We start from the raw sequence: 20,303 nt of genomic DNA, 5'->3' as shown, positions 1-20,303 counted from the left end.
GATCAATTGAGAAAAAGAAAAAAGAAAAACAAAACAAAAGAAGTCTTTTCCTGTAGCCTTCCAGCCTGGGTAAGCACAGACAAACTGAATTAGACTCATTCTTTGGTGCTTTCTACTTCCCTGTGCTGCTCAAAATACCATTGTTGGCCCAACAGATTATGTCTGTAGGGAACAGGAGTGTCAGGACTGGCCAGGTCTGCAACAAAAGGAAACTGTTCCAAAAATTAGATGTGCTCCTGCCTGCACGTGCATATTTTTAGATCCGCGACCATATAGGCAAAACAGCTTGGTGATTTCAGAGATGCCAGCTGAGGAACTACTCCGAGAAACCTATCTGTTCCAAATCTAGAGGGCAAAAAGGGTTGTACTTTACAGAGAGACAGACCCTTCCTCTCTTGCATCAGAAAATATATCTTTGGTTTTGTGTTGCCATGCACACAGGGGAACCGTGCTGAGCTGGGCAGCTATGCTGATGAGGAAATGAGGGAGGAATGAGCCTGGTGCAGGCAGTTGGATGGAGGAGTTTGTAGTACAGCACAGTACAGTAGAGAGGTGCCTACATCAAAGAGTTTAAAGTCTCTTTGGTGGTTTCCAACTCTAGAAATGCAACTAGAGTGCATTCACTCTCTAGATCTGCCCTTCTGCTCTTACTCAGACATCTCAAACTCTTCCCTGGTAAAAGCAACCTATGCACAGCCCCAAACTGCTGGCCTGATGGAGGTAAAAAAGTACAGTCCTGGGTAAACCAGCTACCATCACAACCTACTACAGCGCTGGAGCTTCAACAGCTACTTACACATGAACCGTCTGGTTGCCTAGGGATGGAATTGCACCCACTGACTTTATCAGATGGCCAACGACATACACAATGGAGAGGTAGATGATCGTCCTGTGAGGAAAGCAAACAGCAATGACTGAAGGTGCTGAGTGATGTACAATCAAAAAATAGAAATTGCTTTTACTTCCTGATATGTCAGGTCTACTTGGCAGACACACAAGGAATCGGTTTGTTCATACTACTGGTATAGCAGGCAGCTATAACTTTTGTCAACACTGAGTGCACTAGAAGAAACAAATATGTGAATGAGTTCAAATTAAGGAGTGTTAGCCCCTGCTTTCTTTGCAGAGGTTGCTGAGCAAAATAAACTAGAAGTGTTCCAGTCTTGTCAGGCATGGAAAGCTGCAAATAGAACTCGACCTCCAGATTACTAATAACTGGTATTTTGTAGCATACATCTAAGTTAATCCCTTGACTGGAAGGCATCTATAGGGACTGTTGCCCATGTTCAACCCACCTAACACACCTGCATTAGGAGCGTGGTTTCCCCACTGCAAGTCTGTTTTAGATCCCAAGCGCCTCTGAAGGATTGAGCTCACCTATCTTCCTCCCATGTCTTGGTGAGGGAGAAGAAGAAATCTGACTAGGAGGATCAGGCTCTTGAGTGTATTCTATTCCTTCATCACTTTCAGGATTAAGAGATGTCTACCTATTTATATGCAGACAACACACACAGAGGAAATGGAAGGACTTGTTAGGACAGAGGCACTAGAAGAAGCCTTATAAGCTTTGAGCATGGAAGTGGACCTTGACACATCCAAACCCTGGTTGCAACAGCTAATTTAGAGCCACATCAGATCATTCCTAAAAGCCCCTCTAATCTGTCATCCTGTCCTTGGTATTAGCCAAGGTCCAGCTACTACAGCAAAAGCCACCTCCCATTAAGTCATAGGGATTACTCCAGGAAAAGTCTCTTGCCTAATGCAAAAAAGTCTGCATAAGGATTTACCTTCTCACAACATCATGCTGCAGGATTGATATCCTCAAACACCAATGACCATTGCTAGGTGATCTTAAATAATGAACTTAATAAATCCACACTCTTATTTTTTTCATTCAAATGACAAGAGAATGACTAAAATTGAGCACAAAGGAAAAAGAGCATTGATATCTCCTTAAGAACCTTCTGCTGGAAAGGCATATGGCAGCTGTTTTTTTCCTGTTAAGCCTCTTCTGCCAGGCATGCTTAGACCCAGAGAGAAGAGTTCAGCTGCACTTCACCACTCTGACAGCCAAGACTCCTCAGACGATGAACAAACAGTGCCGAGCAAATAAAGTCCTATATCTAACTGCTCACCACCACTCTGGGGAAGATGATGGCCCACAACTAATCAGTAGAAAGGAAAACTGCTTAACTTACTCAGGGAGAGTTTACCTGGTTATGTGCTGAGGGAGATTATTTGAGTGAGCCCAGGTTTCTCTGGAATAAAAATGGGTATGCTTACACATTCCCTATGCTGTGAAAGCATAAGTCAGTATAGCATAGTTAGCGACATTTCATCTGAAATGGCAAGGTCTAGAGGATGACACCACTTCCTCACCATCTTTGAATCCTTCTCAGAAGCAGATCTTGGCAAGCTGAGGGTTAACCGTCCTACACCTCAGCTTCCTCAAGGTGGGTAGGGATGGACAGCGGAGGAAAAGTGTGCTTATGACATTTAATTTGTTCCAACTTTGTTACCTATTGGCACTCGGGTGAAAAAGGAGCACAGAACAGCATGAGCAAACAGATCAGCTGTTCATCCGTTAACAGAGAGGAGCTGACCTTCACAAGTGTGCCTGCTGCACTCTGAACTAGCTCAAAACTGGGAGCACACACAGCACTGCCTTTGCGCAGGCTGCATGATATAGATATGCTGTCTGATTCTGATATCTTCACTTACTTGTATTTTCCCAGCCATGAGTCTGCCATGATGGCTCCAATGACAGGCGTGAAATAACATAGCGCGGAAAAGGCATGGTACACAGCAGTGGAGAGATTCTCATCCCAGTGGAAGAAGCTTAAGAAATATAGGGTCAGGACAGCTAAAAGGAAACAAGCAAATCACATCAAATAATTAAGTTGTATCTTTGCAGGTAAGCAGGATCAAGGTGGCAAGAAAACCACTGATTTGTCTAGCAGCTATGAGCACTGTTGTGGAAAGATCTGTGCTTTCAGACCTGTTCCTCAATCTCTGACACAGGAAAAGCTAAAATGAGATATACCAGTAGCAGGCATTCTTTGCTCATAAACTTTTACGCTTAGCTAGAAAATATATTTTCTAGCTTATCTTACCATAACATGTAGTTCTGTTTATGCACATTTTCTATTTGCAAATTAGGTGCCTGTATGATTCAATTCCCAAACATGCTGATTGCACACAACTATGAAAAACATCACACAGCAGAAAACCAAGTCTGATACAGAGAATCATATAAAAATTTAGACTGGAATGTAAATTTGGAGCTCTCTAGTCCCAGCTTCTGCTCAGAGCAGGTGTAGCATCAATGTTAGGGTACACTGTTCATACCTGCATCCCAAAACGCCAATTTACTTTAAAAGACAGCTGAAACCACATACAGCACAGAACCCTAGAACCCCTAGACTAGCATACATAGAAACACAAGGATGGGAAAGTCGCTTCCCAGATACAGGTCACATACCTCTCATGCCATAGTAGGAGAAGCGCTCACAGAACTCATTCACCACAATGAAGGCAATGCTTAGGGGGTAGTTGGAGCCACAGAGTTTCTGCAGGACACAAATGAGAACTCTGTGAAAATCGTCACCCCAGCAACACATCCCCACAGTGCATGGGCAGTGGAGAGGAGTCTAGTTCAAAAACTAGGCTCAAAGGACTCAAAGGAGGGAGGGGATTCCACAGCTATTTTGCTTTGCTTAAGGCTCCCAGTGAATTAGCCTGGCTGACATGGGCCCACTAAGGACAGCCATGGAGATCTGTGAGCTGCCAGCATCCCACCATGCTCATAGCTCTAGGAACTCCAGTAAGGGTCGTACTGCTTCTCCGCTGCAATGCAAAAACCCACCGAGATGCAAAAACACCTTCAGATATCTTTTCTCCTAAGCTTCACATAAAGCTACTACCCTGCCCCAAAACTTCTCCCTAGAACCAGACCTTGCCTCGCAACTGGTAGACCCCAGGGAGCTGCTGTCTGCTTCTGTATGAATCTGCTCCCTCCTGTGTGACAACTGCTCTCAGTCTCTGCACCTCACTTGCACTGAACTGTGCCACCGCATTCACTGAAGCAAAGCGTCAGCCCTGTGTCCAGCACACTCTCAGGCATGGCATCCATTTCATATTGCAAGAACAATGGCATAGCTATGGATAATTCAATTTGATTAATCAAAACTAAACAAAACAGCAATGGGACTGTCAAACCTTTCTGCATGTAGCCACTCTTTCAATGAATCTGACTTTACTTCAGCTAAAATCAGCTGTTTCCATGTGAAATACAAGGCATTTAAACAAATGAGTCTTGGCGTGACCTTGCACGGGCCTCCTTCCTTTTTGCTACCCTGCTGATGCCCAAGCTAAGCAGCTTCCAGCTGCCTTGCAACAGGGAAAGCAGGTTTTCACAGCACTGTCCAGCCTCTGCCAGTTAGTGGGAAAGAGAGGCTGGCCATGCACTGGTGAGGGGTGGAGGGGGAGAGTAATATTACACAGCTGCATTTATATTTATGGTCTTAAACAGCCTTGGTATGGGCCAGTGAAGTGAGATGAACTCTTCACAGGCATTTCTGTGCCTCGTGTCAGAAACAATGAATCCCTCTGTTTCTTCCCAAAGTCCCAAATGCAAATACAGATACCAAAATAGATGTGTTTAGTCAGGTTTATTTTACCACCAAGTGACCTGAGCTTATTTGGATTTCTGAAGCAATGGCATCAAGTTTAGAAGAGTCTAGCTTAATGATGCCGTCTTGCTCAACATTGTACAAAAGCAACAAAAGAGGTTGGTTTTCCACAGAAAAAAACCCCAAACCAACGAAACAAAAAAACACCAAACCCCACCAAAAAATGCTTTCCATTATCTAACCCAGCATATGTAAGCACAAACATTTTTGTCTTTTGTATTTTTTTTTTCTCTCGCTATTTATGGGCTGCCTTTTTATTAAGAAACCCTTGGCCTCTTTAATTTACTAGAGTAAATCTGTAATTATCCATTTAATTTTGTATTTACTCTGAAACCATCGTGCTCAGCATATGGCTTGTAAGACAGAGTGGGCTCCCCTGGAAACCACACTGGGGCTTCGTGGTTTCAGACTAGCCTAAAAATGGTGGCATACATAAGCAGTAAATTCACAAACACACAGACATATGCACATACAGCAGGGGTCCTCAAACTACGGCCCCCCAGGGTCCTCAATCCGGCCACCGGTATTTACAGACCCCCCCGCCAGGGGCTGGGGGGGGAAACCAAGCAGCCGCAGATGAATTCCTGCCACTTAATCCGCCCGCCGGCCCCCTGGTTAAAAAGTTTGAGGACCCCTGACATACAGAATACTTTTCCCCAACAAGTTTTTCATAATAAAGAAGAGCCGTAAGAGGCAAATTATGTTTCCTGTGGGTGCTTGGAGGCATTTTCTGAACTGGAAGTAAAATTGTATAAAAGGAATAGTTTTATTCCTCTCTTTCACAGATCTCACCATCAGTACTCGTGAGATTTAATAACACTTGATGGAGATGCAGGGGTGACTGTTCAAACCCAGATGGCCAGGTGTCAGGAACCCTGCTGCCTCAACTCACCCCCCCCCCCCCAACCCGATGCACAAGCCCTGCTGGATTTAGCTGCAGCAGTTTAAGGTATCACATGCCACGCTGGGATCTGCAGTGACAGGAAACCTGGCAGTGTCTTATTTCAACCACTCCTGCTCTGGGATGGGCACTTCCTACAGATGAGCAGGGGAAGGAGAGCAGGAGGCAGTGACTTCCCAGCTAAACCTCCCGTAGTGCCTGAGCCAGGACACAGAGTAAGTGCTTACAAACACAGAGCAACTACTTACAAGCAGGGGTACTTCCATCTGGCTTGTATGTCATGAGATGGCATTAGCATACACAGAAACCCTCATGTATTCTCCCTGCTGTATCACTGACCTGCCTGTGGCCTGCCTGGACATCCAAAAGTGGGAAGCTTTCATCCATGCAGAGCACCAGATGCAGTTTGCTCGCTTTCGCCGAGGAGGACCTTGCTCAGCAGAGAGCCCCAGCAAAAGCAAAGAGGCTAAGCTTGGATTCATGAACACTCAGATAGTCTGCTGTGCTTAGCTACTGCTGTAAGCCTGGGTTTTGCAGGATTATGGAGCTCTTAAAGATACTGTGGAAGTTGATAGTCTGCATCTTTGGAAAAAAGAAAGGTCATTTAAAATGCCAGCTACAGGGGACATTTGTTTTCACCTCTCCTTCTTGCTGTCTAGCAGCAGAATGGGAAAAAGATTAGTATGTCCCAGGAGTTCTGGATATCCAATAGTTAATGTCTGCACAGCACTTAAAATGGTAAATTAAATAGTTGGCTTACTAATGACATAACTGTGAGCCTTAAGAGGAAGTATTACAATAACTGTCCTGCAAGTCAAAGCAGGTGCAATACATGCCCTGCTCTCCCTGAAGTCAATACAATGTGCAGTGTTTAGGGGTCAAATGCTCAATCAGCATTAACCTGAAAATCTGCACGAACATCAAAGCTGCAAGGCAACAAAAAATTCACCCGAATCTGGCTTTAAATCAGAGGCAAAGATGTAAACCTGAGGCTCTGGCACTACAGCTAGGGTCTGTAACACCCATCAGCGGCCCATCTTCAATCCCTATCCTTCCTTCTGCTTTGCAGCATCTGCGGACCATTTATTCCCTGGTGGGTTTCATCAAACTAAGCAAATGGACAGGTCAGCTCCCTCCCTCCCACAGACAACATCCTCCTTCACTTCAGAGAAGTAAGTCTTCTTGCACAAGGAAAGTGATGTTCAGGAAAAATGCAGCAATCAAAACCCTTACCCATTTTCCCAAACATTCAGACAGTTCATTTTTCCCCCCTTTAAGCTGCACTTTCTTAACTTAATCAGGTTAGTGGAGGGATTTTTGCCTTGAGTTGTTAATGCTTATTTCAACCCTCTGCAAGAAAGGGTGTTTGTCTCCAGCCAGAGCACAACAGAGGAAAGAACACAGAGATCTTGCAGTGTTTAGAGCAAGCTGAGCAGAAAGCAAAGAAAAGGAAACCAGCTGTAACACTCACCGGGGATTTTTTCTGAACAGCGAAATCTCCTTTGGGGGGATCATCTCCTGCAGAAACAAAAGTGAACAAAGTTTCCTTGGATTCATTTCTCTGAAAAGCATTCATCTCCCCTCTCGCCTTGTCTCCCACCATGCTATGTGGCTGTGGTGAGTTGACTGGGAAGATTTCCAACCTCAGGCATGAAGTTTGATTCAGTTTGAGTTAACCCTAATTGAGCACATTTGTGCAGCCAGGGCAGAAAACGGAGGGAGATGCTACCAGGGGAGACAACTCCAGAGTTCAAGAAGAGTCAGGGAACACAGCCTAAATCATTCACAGGTTGGGGCTGTCAGCACTTCATGGCACAGACCGCCCTTTTGTTTGGCATGCCCCCAGCTATCATACGTGCACCAGCCCAGCACAGCCCTCTATGCTGAACAGATGTGAGCCGAATAAAAACCCCAGGTCCCAGATACACCTACATCCTGTGGATTTAGAAGCAGAGTGTGCATCTCCCTCCCAATACAGTAATGACAGGTTTATTCTGCAGGGATCTCATTCCACTGAAAAGCCACACGTTTATCCCAAGTCATAACTACTAAAATGCTCATCATGCCAAACCCTCAGACAGTGGATGTCACGGATGCCTGCACTTTGTTAAATCATTTCTTTTCTATCCCAGGAGTGAAGCGACCCAGGGTTCGTTCCTGCACCAATTCCCTGGAGTGACCTATGGGACAGTAATCCAGAGGGCACAGCCAGCACCCCATCTCTACTTCCTATTATCCAAAAGGCCACCTTAGGGCTCCTTGTGGCAAACGCATCCTATGCTGTGCTGGGAGCCCCTGGATGCCCCCTGCAGCTGCATGGGCTCAGGTTCTTGCAGGTACCCTGTTGTCCCTCCTTCCATGCTCTTCTCAGGAATAGAGGAGCTCTTCATCAGTATTCTTCCAGTGCCAGCTGCAATTACAGAGCAAAATTCACAGCCTTCCCATAAACCATTCTCAGTGGCTGTGGCTCTGCAGCATTCTAAGTGCAGCACAGGGTTTTTTTCTTCCCCTTTCATTTGGCTTCTTTAAAAGGCAAATGTTCAAGGAATTTTGCCAAATATTTCTCCCTTATCAGCAAAAGTACAGACCACACCCAGAATCTACAGTTGGTACAAGGAGTCTCCATAAACTCATTGCTAGGTCCATTACTGAGTTGCTGCTACTGTTTGGGTACCACAGGAACCAGGTTGCAGCTGACAAACCAGGAAAGAGGCTTTTGCTCACACCACAGATCCCTAATCTGGCTTCAGTATTGCTAACAAGACCTGGAGAACACTTAGATGAGGGACTCGGACGTGACAGAGTGCCCTAAGGAAGCATAATTACTCTCCACATCCCCTCACATGCTCTGGCATTACTTCCTCTGAAAACCCCCAGGCATCCTGTTTCACTCCTGCTAAACGTGAAGCCCAAACTGCAGATGAGGCCAGGAAGGTCTACCTCTTTCTTATTCTCTTTTTCTTCTACAGCTGTGGCAAAGCAACACTTTGTTACCCCCACACACACCCCGTACTGCCACAGACCAGCTGCTCATCTTCAGCCCTCCCAGTGATTTGCACACTGGCACGACTTTGCTTTTTCCCCTGGGTCACTTCTCAGGTGCCATGAACAGCCTCCAGAGAGCTAGGGTTTGTTAAGCCCATTTCAGGGGCAAGACTTGACTCAAAAGCATACCCAACACCGGGGTCAGTGCAAAGAACAGGACTTGTGTCCATTGGTCCCGTCTCCTGCACGCCGGGATAGCAGGTACTTTTGTGTCCTACAAGTCTGACCCTGCGCTAGAGGCAGCAGGAGTAATTCCGAGCCCTCTGGCGGTATCACTTACTGCCCCAAGTATCTCTACATGACCCCTGGTAGAAATCTGCTGTATTCTGCCATGCACAGGTGAGCAGAGCAAACACAGCAGCAAAGTTATGAAAGGAGTAATACAAAAAAAAGACCGAAAAGGTTTTGCCATCCCTTGTGCAGGGCTCCCACACTGCTACAACATGATGCCTTAATATTTTCAGCATCCCGCAGCTAATATTTCCTCTGTGTGTATACAGTCCTGTGTATCACAAACTAAATGATTTTTTTTAAATACTAACATGAAAAATCGTATCAGTCAGTGGGATTAACATACACTACTTGTCAAATACACTGCAGAGCTGTTTAGGCCATTAGCTGCCAGAAGGTCTTCTCAGAGAGAAAGGGGAAAAAAATAATTCAAATGTCTGGTAATAAATGGTAACTCATGGAAAACAGCAAGAAACAAGGTAAGAAGAATAAATTTGCAACCACCTCAGATACAAATTAATTCAGAATAAGACTCGATAGAAGGAGACCTGTGCAGCTGGGCTGAAAATCAGGAAGAAATTGTACCACAAATGGAAATAAGGTGGCATTTCAGAAGACAAGTACAAACAAACAGATCAAGCATGGAGCAACAGAGGCTGCAAAGTTAAGACACAAAATGAATTACAGCTAGCAGGGGGACAGAAAAGGCAATAAGAAAAGGTGTTAGAAATGCTGACAATATTGAAGAAAAAGAAAGGAAAATGAAAGCCTGCTATTTAAACTAGAAAATGAGCAAACAAAAGCTCATCCAAAGAAGCCAGAAAAGTTGTGTCCTTTTTGTTTGTCTTCACTCAAAAACCTAAATTGCCTAAATTGCAACAAGATGCATAACACCATTAAAATGAACCTGTAGGAATATTGGTGAAAGGAGACAAAAACTGCTTAAAGAATATTTGGATACCTCACATGTACTCAAATCATTAGAGCCTGATGAAGTTCAACTTCAAATGCTGAATGTGGTATTAAACCACTTCCCTTGCGAAGGGCAGAAGCAGGACAAGCATCAGCACTGCCTTTAAAAAGGCAGGGTAGGATAACCCAGGCATGTTCCTCCATAGCCAGAGAGATACTTGATCGGATAATCCCTTCTAAGCACCAAAAGGAGAATAAAGATTACAAAACAGCCGTTTTGGATTGGAAAAACTGTTCTCAAACCAAACGGGTTTATTCTTTGGTGACAGGGTAAGTGGCATAACAGCTAGAGCAACTGTGGATGTGGTATATTCTAGTATCTCTAATATCTCTCAAGGAACAGAGAGTCCAGATGAAATACCCATATAATGGGCAACTGGGAAATCCCTCTCAATGCAGCTATCAATGATTTTCCATCAGATTAGGAGGGCACAAAACACACGTCTTCAGCTTTTCTATGAGCAAAGACAACGTAAGCGCAGCCAGCACAGTGCTCATGTTTGTGTCTGAAACCAGGATGAAAAAGCCTGGGGGAGTACAAGGGATGGATTCAAAACTGCTAAATGGGACCACTTTGCAGCTCTGGAATGAAAAAGAGGAAACTCAGGAAAGCCTACTACCAGATGCTGCCTCTACCCATTGACAGGAAAAGCAGCCAGAGACCAACTACTTTCATTTTCGTCAAGGATAGGATGAGAAAATATTTTTAGTAAAGAAGATTTGGGGCTGCTTTTGTCCAAATTCCCTTTCTGCAAGGACAGGTGAGCACTGGAACAGAGACAGCATGGCTGGGGCTGCAGGGTTCAGGCAATCGCTAATGTCTGTTATGCAAGAATGCATAAATATCGGGTCCTGTCCCAGATCAGGCAGATGGATGAATTTATGTGAAAATCATGTGCTAAACAACTGGTAAATATGAAAGCAAGGACTGCTTTCTGTAACATTTCCACTTTTCTGAGTTTTCATTTAGGCAAGTGGACAATCTGCAGGACAATTCATGTTCAAATGTAATATTAAGCTACCAGATGCCTTGCATAGCCAGAAGTTCCCACAAATATATTTTTCTATGACTTTCAGTTCATAATTTATTTTTTTTCTGGTTCCTAAATCCACAGGAAGACAATCTGCATTTTCTCTTTGCATTTACAATCTCAGATTCTCACTGTTTGCTGCTGCAGTCCTGTGCACATTAATCTGTTTATACTCAGCTGATCTCTTCATTTTTATCTGTATTCATCCTGTGGTACAATCCCTTCTTGATTTTCAGCTCAGCTACACTGGTCTCCTAATAATGAGTCTTATTTTGTATTCATATACACTGGCCATGCTTTTATAACCCTTTTACCATATCTGTATTTTTCTCTTTCTCTCTAGGACAAGGTTATAAGAAGCTATATGAATGTATGCCAGCAACACTTTGGGCTTAATGACCTGGCCCTAGATGGACAAGATAACCTCTCCAGGTTTCTTCTGGCTTGTTTTCACCAGTTCTTTGATTACAGGAAAAAGCATGGCTTAACTGATTCAGACTGATCAGGACTGGTTAACATCACCTGCAGACTTCTCTCAAACTTCAAATTTAAGAGGATGATGTATCAAATCACTTGAACAACCAGGAAAATACACCAAAAATCTTCAGACCTGCATCTCTGTTCTATTCAAGAGTCCTTACAGACTCAAAATTGTAAAGGTATTTAGCTTAATACCATTAACAATAACAAGTACCTAATCTGTATTTAAGAGCCTGTCATCTGGTCACTAGACAGCCTGTAACAGAGAAATTTCTGATCCCTCCTGGTGCCTTTTTGTCTTCAGTTTCTTCTATGGTTAGCAAGAGGAAATCTTTAAAAAATTGTCTCACCAGCTTGGGCTTCCTCTGCAGCCTGCAGCATGCCGTCCCCCTCTGCCATGCCTGCTGCTTCCAGCACAGTAGATGCCCCCAGCTCTGTTGTGCCTGAAGATGAACCTCGCTGAGCAATCCTGGCTCACTCCCACCCTGTTGTTAATGTTTCACTTCACAATAACAGTCCTTTGGTCACCAATAAAATAGTTAAACTTTCATTTATTTTTGATCTTCAGTAATCTCTGCTCAGTTCCCAAATGTCACAGGGAATCTGCCTTTCTCCTTGAATGCGGACTCTAAGGCTGCATGGCATCTGTCATGGATGTTCATGGTCAATCACTTCATGCTGCAGCTGTGCTATCTTTCAATAGAATTCCTACTTCTGGATGAGAACAGGGACTGGACCTGTGACTAGACAATCTACAGCTGGCCATAAATCCAAACTTTTGTCACTGTACACCAGCTACAGAACTGGCCTTAACTATACACACCTTTTAGCAGTTAAGGTTGTGAGAAGGCACAGGTTTCCATCCCCTTTTGGCAGACTGGCTTCAGTTCCTGGTTCTTCACATGTCACGCAGGAATGCAGAGATAACATCAGCATGCTGTTCTCCCAGACCCTTTTTCACCTTAAAGCCACGACCTGCCTGAAGGAGGATCAACATTTTTTTCTACCACACTTCTGCTGTTTATTCCTTTCTGCTTTCCCCCATAACCTCCCCTAAACTGCTGTGACTTCCTTTCAGAGAGGCTTTAAGGCATCTCCTCTGCAGGGGAAAACCCCAGATATTTTCTGTAGACACAGAAATGGCTCACAGTGAAATTCTGTGTGTTCAGCAGTAAGTAGAACAAAATGAGGTCTCCATCATCACATGCCATGGCCCTGAAGCCACCTGCATCCTTCCCCTTTTCATTGCACTGAAATCCCAGTCCCACCTGCTTCATAGCCCCATATCTTCCATCACCTCAACATACAAAATGCAGTTAAGGCTACAAACAGGTATGCAGTTCAGGCTACAAACAGGTATGCAGTTCCTAATGAACTTTGCTATCAGCTGAACGGGGAACTGGGCAGGACGACTGGAAAAAACACAGTGGGGAAACACTGAGAGACATCCAAACTTTACAGTGAAGAGAAACATGCAGCAATAGCTATGTATATGTGCAACAGCAAGCAGCCTAAGCCAATCACAGATCAAATTCCAAAATTAAATGAGGAATAAATTCTTACAGGTGTTGAGTCATTTGATAAAGATGCTGAGTTATTTGACAGAGCAACAAGGAACGCACAGCCTGAAGTGAAAGGAAGAACCGCACAAAAAACTCATAAAAAGAAGATGGCAAACTGCAAGTGGCTTGGGAAAGAAGGACTGAAGCGTAACTTTAATTATGGCTACAAAAGGGCAGGCTACTCACATAAGATATATCAAAGTGTAGGTAGACAGTAAGGAGGACTTAAATCTAGAATGTAGAATGTATGGCCAGCATCCAGGGAGTGTTGGTCGTATTATAAGAAGTTGTACCATAGATAAGTGCAAAGCATAGCACGGCAAAGCTAGCAGTATGAGACTGGGCAAGCACTGTGAAAAACAAGAGAAAAGAAGTATGACCACTACAGGTGAGACAATGCAATACAGAAGAAATGCTGGAGGGAGAATAGTTGTTGGGAAGAATATAAAGCTTTACTTGGTAATGTTTGTTCGAAGATTAGGGGGACAAAACACATCAGGAAGGGCTTTTATTTCCAAACAACTTTTTAAGAGGCTGTCATAACATGGGAAAACTATGATCTTTCTCTTCATTGGAGGGAATGTTCAAGCAAAATACAGGGAAAGGTACAGCTGATCAGCTGAGGCAGGAAATGAAGAAAACCCAGCACAAACAAAATACAACCACAGATTTAAATTACTTTCTAGGCTCTCAAGATGGGAGTACCACAAAACCGCTGCAAAAAAATTGAAAGTTGACTCCAGAATAAGATTTGTGGTCTTTCAGAACAGACCACTGATAAACAGTAAGTGGATACCAAGAAAGGCTATATATTGCATTTAAAAAAAAAAAAAAAAAAGTCAGGAATAACTCAACTGTTCACACTGTCAGTAAGGAGGTGGGCTAAATGAGCTCTTGAATTCCTTTCCCTCTATTTTCTCCTCCAGTTCTAAGTGGTACTTGGTGCTATGAGATAAGGTACTATGCACTGACTCAAAACTGACTGGTAGCACTGTTTCAGTAAACTCAGGAAACAGAGAAAATGGACACCCAGGTGCCCCAAGTAATCTGGACCCAAGGGTACATGCCAGTCCTTGGGATGTTTCTGTGTTCTTCCCCTCCTGCTTGGCTTTTGTTTCCCTTTTATAGTGATTTAAAGGATTTTAGGAATGCTACCCACTTCTTAGAGACAGTCCCTAGTTAAAACAATAGCTAGTTTTATGGTTCACATAGGTATGTAAAGTCAGCAACAGAGTACTCTGAGAAAACAAATCAAGAAAAGGAGAACTAAGATAGGTGTACAAGGAAATAAAAACTCAGTTTCCAACACACTAGTCAGTGCTGTTTGACTCACAAGGGTATAAGTAATCAATTCTGAATGTCTTTTTTATGCCCCTAACAAACAAGATGTGCTAGTCCCTCAGACACCCAATGCCAGAGCTGTCTGGTTCAGGTATAACTCAGGCTCTCTGTTCAAAACCTCTGAATAACAGAGAGAGTCTGGTAACAGAAAAATCTGAACATTCACCCAGTCCACTTGCCTGGGGCTGAGGGTGGGTGCCCCTCATCGAGTGAGAAGGTAGGAGGTCACTGCAGCTGGAGGAAAGGTTATAAGGTGTGGCAGAACTTTGGAAAAGTACTTGAGGACCGTTTGGTGTCCAAAGAACATTTTCTCCCTGGTCACATTGTTAAGCCAAATCTGGGTTCTTCACCCAGTGTGCAAAACCTGGTCAACACACAGAGCCAATATATTTGTTTATTGCATGTCTGCAGAGAGTTGGGTGCTAGGTGGTAAATCCACAAAGATAGCGCAGCTCTTAACACACGGTAAAACACTTTATACACTTTAAAAAATTGTTCGCAATTATGTTTAGTCACACTTAATTCTCATGGGTTCTTATGGGCCTCCTCTCCATTTTAAGGTGCAGCATTCTTTCTTTTCACCACCCTGTTCTGTGGGTAGAGAGCTTTCTTTGCTCAAGGGTGGACCTTTTAGGTATGCAAATTAGGATAGTTCACACACAGTTCCAGTAATTTTCTCTTTGGTCTCATTAACCATTTGGTTCTCCTTGAGCTTATCTTGCTATTTCTTAGCTTGGGCTACTTATGGCATCTATTCCTTCTTCGAAGGTCATGCCTTATTAACTACTTGTGAGGCTTAATTAACACCCTCTGGTTTTCAAATTCTTGTTTTCTTTAAAGGAAGTAAATGTATCAATATCAGAAGCAAGTCTCATGGCATTTCACTGAGCATATCAGTATCTCCATTTCAGAGACGAGAAAAGGAAAGAAAAACCATCCTGACAAAGGCAGACTCTGCTGAAACCTCTTGCACACCAGCCCAGCAGTCTATCCATTAAGCTGCCCTGCCCGTAGTATTATCAATGCAAAGAAAAAACAGATACTGATCCATCCTGCCACAGGCTCCAAGAGCTAGCTCAGCTACTGAAGGTATCACAGCCTGCAGCAGCCTTGGCTCTGTAGGAATGCAGAAAGGCAGAAAGACCGTTGCATCTCAGTTATCCCTCCGGGATACTGCCTTGGGGATTTCCCTTTTTGCACCGACCCCTCAGCTGGCCAGTAGCTCTTTTCCAGTGGCATGTTCCACACCCTCTCCCACCCAGCTCCAGAGTAAAAAGCTGTTTTTACTCACAGATAGCCTTTCCTTCAGCAGAAGGCAGCTAGTAACGAGAAAGCAGGAATCCTCTAACTACTCTATTCCTCACAGCCAGCTCACAGGGATGTCCAGCACGAGGAGGGTCTACTGGGCAGTGAAGGAAGGGGCACAGCTACAGGATGCGGCAGCAGGACCTGGGGGTTCAGTTCTGACCATGTTACTTGTCAGACACCTTAAGCATCTATTTCAAGTTTCCTAACCTTAACTCCACTGACCACAAAATGAGAGTCAAGCAGCACTAATCTCCTGTACATCTGGGGCAAATGGTTTCATTCAGTAATCCAGCTACAGGATAGGAGAATCTCAGAGAAGCAATTAATTCCAACATTTCCAGGTTTTTTTCATACACCCATAGTACACAGCCAGATTGTTTTATTCTTTGCAAGCTTCTCTGTCAGGACACATAATGCACTGCACAATCTCAAATCTTTGCCATCACAGGGAGGGTATTCTCACCATATCCTAGCACACATCTGATTTTTTGACTACCGTTTAAGTTAGATTGCAATTGTGTAATCAGTATTTCATCAGGGCAAGCTGCCAGAGACAGGGAACATGTAAATCCCCAAATACCTCTGTTCTGATTAAAAAACCTGCAGATCTAATCCAGAGAGAGATCAGCTCTCTGACAGTGACCCCTCCCAGATGCAAGCACAGACAGATATGATACAACCTTCTGCATTCTGGTGACTGTCATTTCCACTGAGATGTTAATCAGATCCTCCTCAACCAGCTCCCTCCACTGCCACACCAAGGGCCAGGCAGATCAGGGGCTCATCCAAGATTCATTAACTCTGGTTCCATGCATTTTAATAACAAGCTCGCAGTGCCATCCATTCTTTTCAGCCTTTCCCCACAGCAATCATGGGGATCAATTTGCTAACAGAGTGAGTGCAAGTAGCTCTGCGCTTCTCACTGGAGCTGGTGAGTCTTGTGGGTTTTCCCTGCATCAGGTCACAGAGGGACTGGCACAAAATTAGAGATCTTTTTGCTTTTTTTTTTTTTTTTTTTTTAACGTCAATTTAAACATACAGCTTTGGGGTCTCCAGGGGCCCTGACACTTCATAGCACAGTTCATTTAGTCCTGGCCATTCTATGCCCAGGGCAGTCTGCTCTTTACTGGCACTTGTGGCAAACCCCCTTTGAGTTTGGCTGGGAGAAAGGCTATACTCTGTAGGAGGAAGAATTCATCTGTGCCTCTTCTCCTTATGCTAACTCCCCCCAAAAGGTCTGCTTTTCCTAGGAGCTGAGTGGCATCTGATCCACCTGACATCAGTGGGACCAGGGGTGCCCAGCCTTTCCCAGGTGCCACCCCCCAGCACATAACTTCCTTCTGCCGAACATGCCTTTCTCTCCAAAATAACCTCTCCTGTCTCAGCAGCTTAACTGAAGCACACCTGGCTATGACTGAATACTCAATCAGGCACTTTCTCCAATTATTCTCTTCTGTCCTCAGCCTGTCTCCTTCCTCCAGAGATCTTGCATGGGGATGTGCCCATCACACCACAGCAGTCCTGCACGACATACCTGCAAACGTTCTGCATGCTTCACTTGTGCAGCGAGCAACCCTGAACACAGAAATGTTTTTCCCACAGGCACACAAAAACTACCTCTTGTGCTTTCCAGCTTGTGGCCACCCAGAAGCTACCAAGCAGTGCTGAACGTGCAGAGCAGCAGCATGGCACATGCCCAAGCAGCAGGCAACAGTGTACATTGCTCTTGCTGCACCTGCAGGCCACCACAGCCTTGCTGGCTTCATCAGGAACAGAGCCAGCCCCAAGTGTTTTGAGCGATTGCAGACACAGGCTCAGAGCATGAGCCCTACACAACAGCAGGAGGTTTAATGAAGTCAAATTAAGTCACATTCACTCTTCAGGCTACTACACTCACCTCCAGCCTTTCTGCTTTCCTAATCTATTTCTAAACAGTACCTCATACACTATAAGGACACAAACACACTGCAGATTTCCAGTATCTTCCTGTGGTGAGATATCAGCTATTGATCTGCTCCTCCTTTACACTTATTACTCACCAGCAGCCAGTCTCACCTGTATCTGAGCAAAGCAAAATGCCCAGACCTAGCAGAGGTTTCACTAGTTCCCTATTTAAGAGAAAATAAGTCTCTTAAACCTATTTTCCTGGAGAGGACATCTGCCTGGCAAACAGGGAAAAGCTCATCAGCTACAATAGCAAGATGGGAGTGGTACATATGGGTTGTGAGGTAGCATAGGCATGTACCAGACACAGCAAGAATTTATAGATAATGAAGATGTGCCCGTTCAGGTCAGTTACTACATTTACTGCAGACTAATCTGTGATGTGTGACAAAGGGAGATGGCATTTCCACCCTGATGAACAGGGTGCTGCGGATATGCTGGTATAGGCTTTCCACCACCTCTTCCATCTCCTGTGCCCACAGCTAGCACATCTTTGCTGTTTGACATCAAGCCTTTAGATGTATCCAGGTGGTCCTGTATAGCCCTTATTAAACAGAAGAGAGCACACTGGTACTCACTGACAGAGAAATACATTAATGCCAACATTTATTAGATATAATAAACCCATGCCAAAAAAATGCAATCACTTTTTGCATGATCTCCAGCTATGCCTAGGCTACATAAGATCTAGCATGCCAGCCGTTTAAGATGCAGAGGGCTACTTGAGAGGTACATATTCAATTGACTTAACCTTTGAGTGCTCAGCAACTTGCAAGATTTGTTTATAGAAATAATCATTTTCAGAAGCAAAGTGTAAACTGCACTTTTTGTCCATCTCCCATTCAGTTTTACCTCTAACAATAAGTCACTAAAGAGACTCAACATGGAATGCCTTAGCATTGTACTCATGTAGAAATATTTCTTTGCTGTATACACTCAGATTAACATTCATTCTCTCCAAGATAAAGACAGCTAGAAATATTTTGAGGGAATAAAAGTAGTTTTCAGCATTCCTGACACTTCCTATTGTTAACAAACAGACGATCTTATAATGGTAAAGTCAGAGGAATAATTCCTCTCTTATACTAGATCTGATTGACTAGACATGACAGATGGTGGTTTTATTACTTTCCGTCTTTATGCCATTCTAAAAGAGACCTCATTGAATGCAGCCCAGGCTGCGTTTTGAGTCTTAACCTCTCAGATAAGCAAACCCCGTTTCATCAGGTTAATGGATCCTTACTTGATTCAGGAAGGCAATTTTCCTTAAAGTTATTCTAATCAAGTACTCGGAGCCCAAATTGTCCGGGCTGATTGACTGCCAGCAACTGGGAGATCTTTCTACTAAGAACCATATTTATTTTCAAAGAGGGAAAACAAGTTATTATTATTATAAAACCAATTCTATCTTGTATTCAGTGACTTCTCAAATACTAGCTCTTACTGCAGTCACAGAATTAAAGATAAAAGTAAAGTTAATGCAGCCTTCCTCTCAGTAGTTTTATTAAATAACAGGCAGGAAAGGAAAATTAGAGAGAAAGAGATGGCCTGCTGTCTGTCGGCCCCTATGGTATAGCATCTGACCTTAATCAGCACAGACCCCTTCAAACACAGGCTCACTCCAACCTGTCTTTCTGTATCAGCCTCCAAATTGAGGGCTGCCAGCCCAAGTAACTTTGCCACCAGGCTGGGAAGACGTGACAAAGGAATATCCATCTTCTAAAAGAAAAGCTCTGAAGGAAAACCAGTACCTCAAGGATGATCCCTATAAATCTTGTCTCCTGCATGGCATCCGGCTCCAGTTTGGTGCTGCAGCTGCTTGGGAGTGCAGTGACAGCCCATGTGGAGATAGGGATCATAGTGTCCTGCTGCCTTGGCTCTTGGTTGACTCAAGTCACTCCAGCAGAAGTCCTGCCAGCTGTGGGGCTGCCCAGGCTGCTTGAAGAAGTATTATGGGAGGTCAGACCTCTACTAATGCCTCCCACCTACTGCAAGACTGGTCCAGCAACTGAGCAGACATAAGAAGGAGGAAAAGGCTGTGCAGAAAACCAGCCACAGACACAAGAACTGGGCCCACAACCCCTGAAGGATCATTCTGTCAGTGCTTTTACTTCTCAATGCACATACTACCTTTTCACACAGTTCACAAGCAGGTGTGTCTGATGCCCCATCAGACATTCAATACTGGATTTCCACCTCCAGAAAGCCTGACCCCAGGAGCCTCAGCTGGAACTTGCAGAGCAAGCAGAGCAAGCTACTTAACACAAAAAAAATTTCATTTTCTGTCCTAACAGCTCTGCTGAAATTATTGATGCCTCAAATGAAACGATCATTCTCAATGATTTTTATCTAGCAGTCACCAGATTTTTAGGGTTGAGTCAGGCAGAGCATTACACTGTAATATCAAGGCAGGCATCTTTAAAATGGTGGTTATTCTGCAGGAACCATAAAGTTGCTAGAGAATACATTAACTCTTTCATTCCTCAGAAGGACTATAAGGCAAGGAGAGATTGTCAAGCTGTGATGCAAGGGGAACCCAGAAACCTATATTCTCTACCTCTTTATGATACAAACTGGTCCTTCAATCATGCTCTGGTTATGCTCATAAGCCAAAAAACCCCACTAAGGACCTCAGAATTCCCTGTCTACTGAGAACTCATAGAATTTACATTCAAGAACAGCATAGCAAATACAACCAGGAGGGTAACAGAGCAAAAAGCAGCCAGAAAACAAGTAGCTTTTATGCATGCTACAACAGCACTGCTGTGCTACACACAAACCTAAGAAACAACTACTA

The 20,303-nt window shown here is 44.0% G+C and overlaps 1 protein-coding gene across 12 annotated transcripts in view; it reads right to left on the bottom strand.

The window, feature by feature from the left end:
• SLC15A2 (solute carrier family 15 member 2) overlaps positions 1-20,303 on the bottom strand; it is a 148,599-nt gene that overhangs the window by 69,623 nt on the left and 58,673 nt on the right. For 3 of the 12 annotated variants that reach the window (XM_080399763.1, XM_080399762.1, XM_080399764.1), the window contains 5 exons: positions 7,064-7,110; positions 5,932-6,174; positions 3,482-3,569; positions 2,722-2,863; positions 797-889 (listed from right to left, as the gene is read on the bottom strand). In XM_080399763.1, coding sequence (XP_080255889.1) covers positions 797-889; positions 2,722-2,863; positions 3,482-3,569; positions 5,932-5,979 — 371 coding nt within the window. In that variant the 5' untranslated portion in view covers positions 5,980-6,174; positions 7,064-7,110. The other 9 variants (XM_080399757.1, XM_080399758.1, XM_080399761.1 and 6 more) reach the window with 6 other exon arrangements.

This window comes from Falco punctatus, assembly GCF_963210335.1.
Source record: "Falco punctatus genome assembly, chromosome: 8".
In the NCBI taxonomy this organism is placed as follows: domain Eukaryota; kingdom Metazoa; phylum Chordata; class Aves; order Falconiformes; family Falconidae; genus Falco; species Falco punctatus.
Note: the sequence above shows the minus strand (reverse complement) of the source record. Positions and strands in the feature narration are given on the sequence as shown.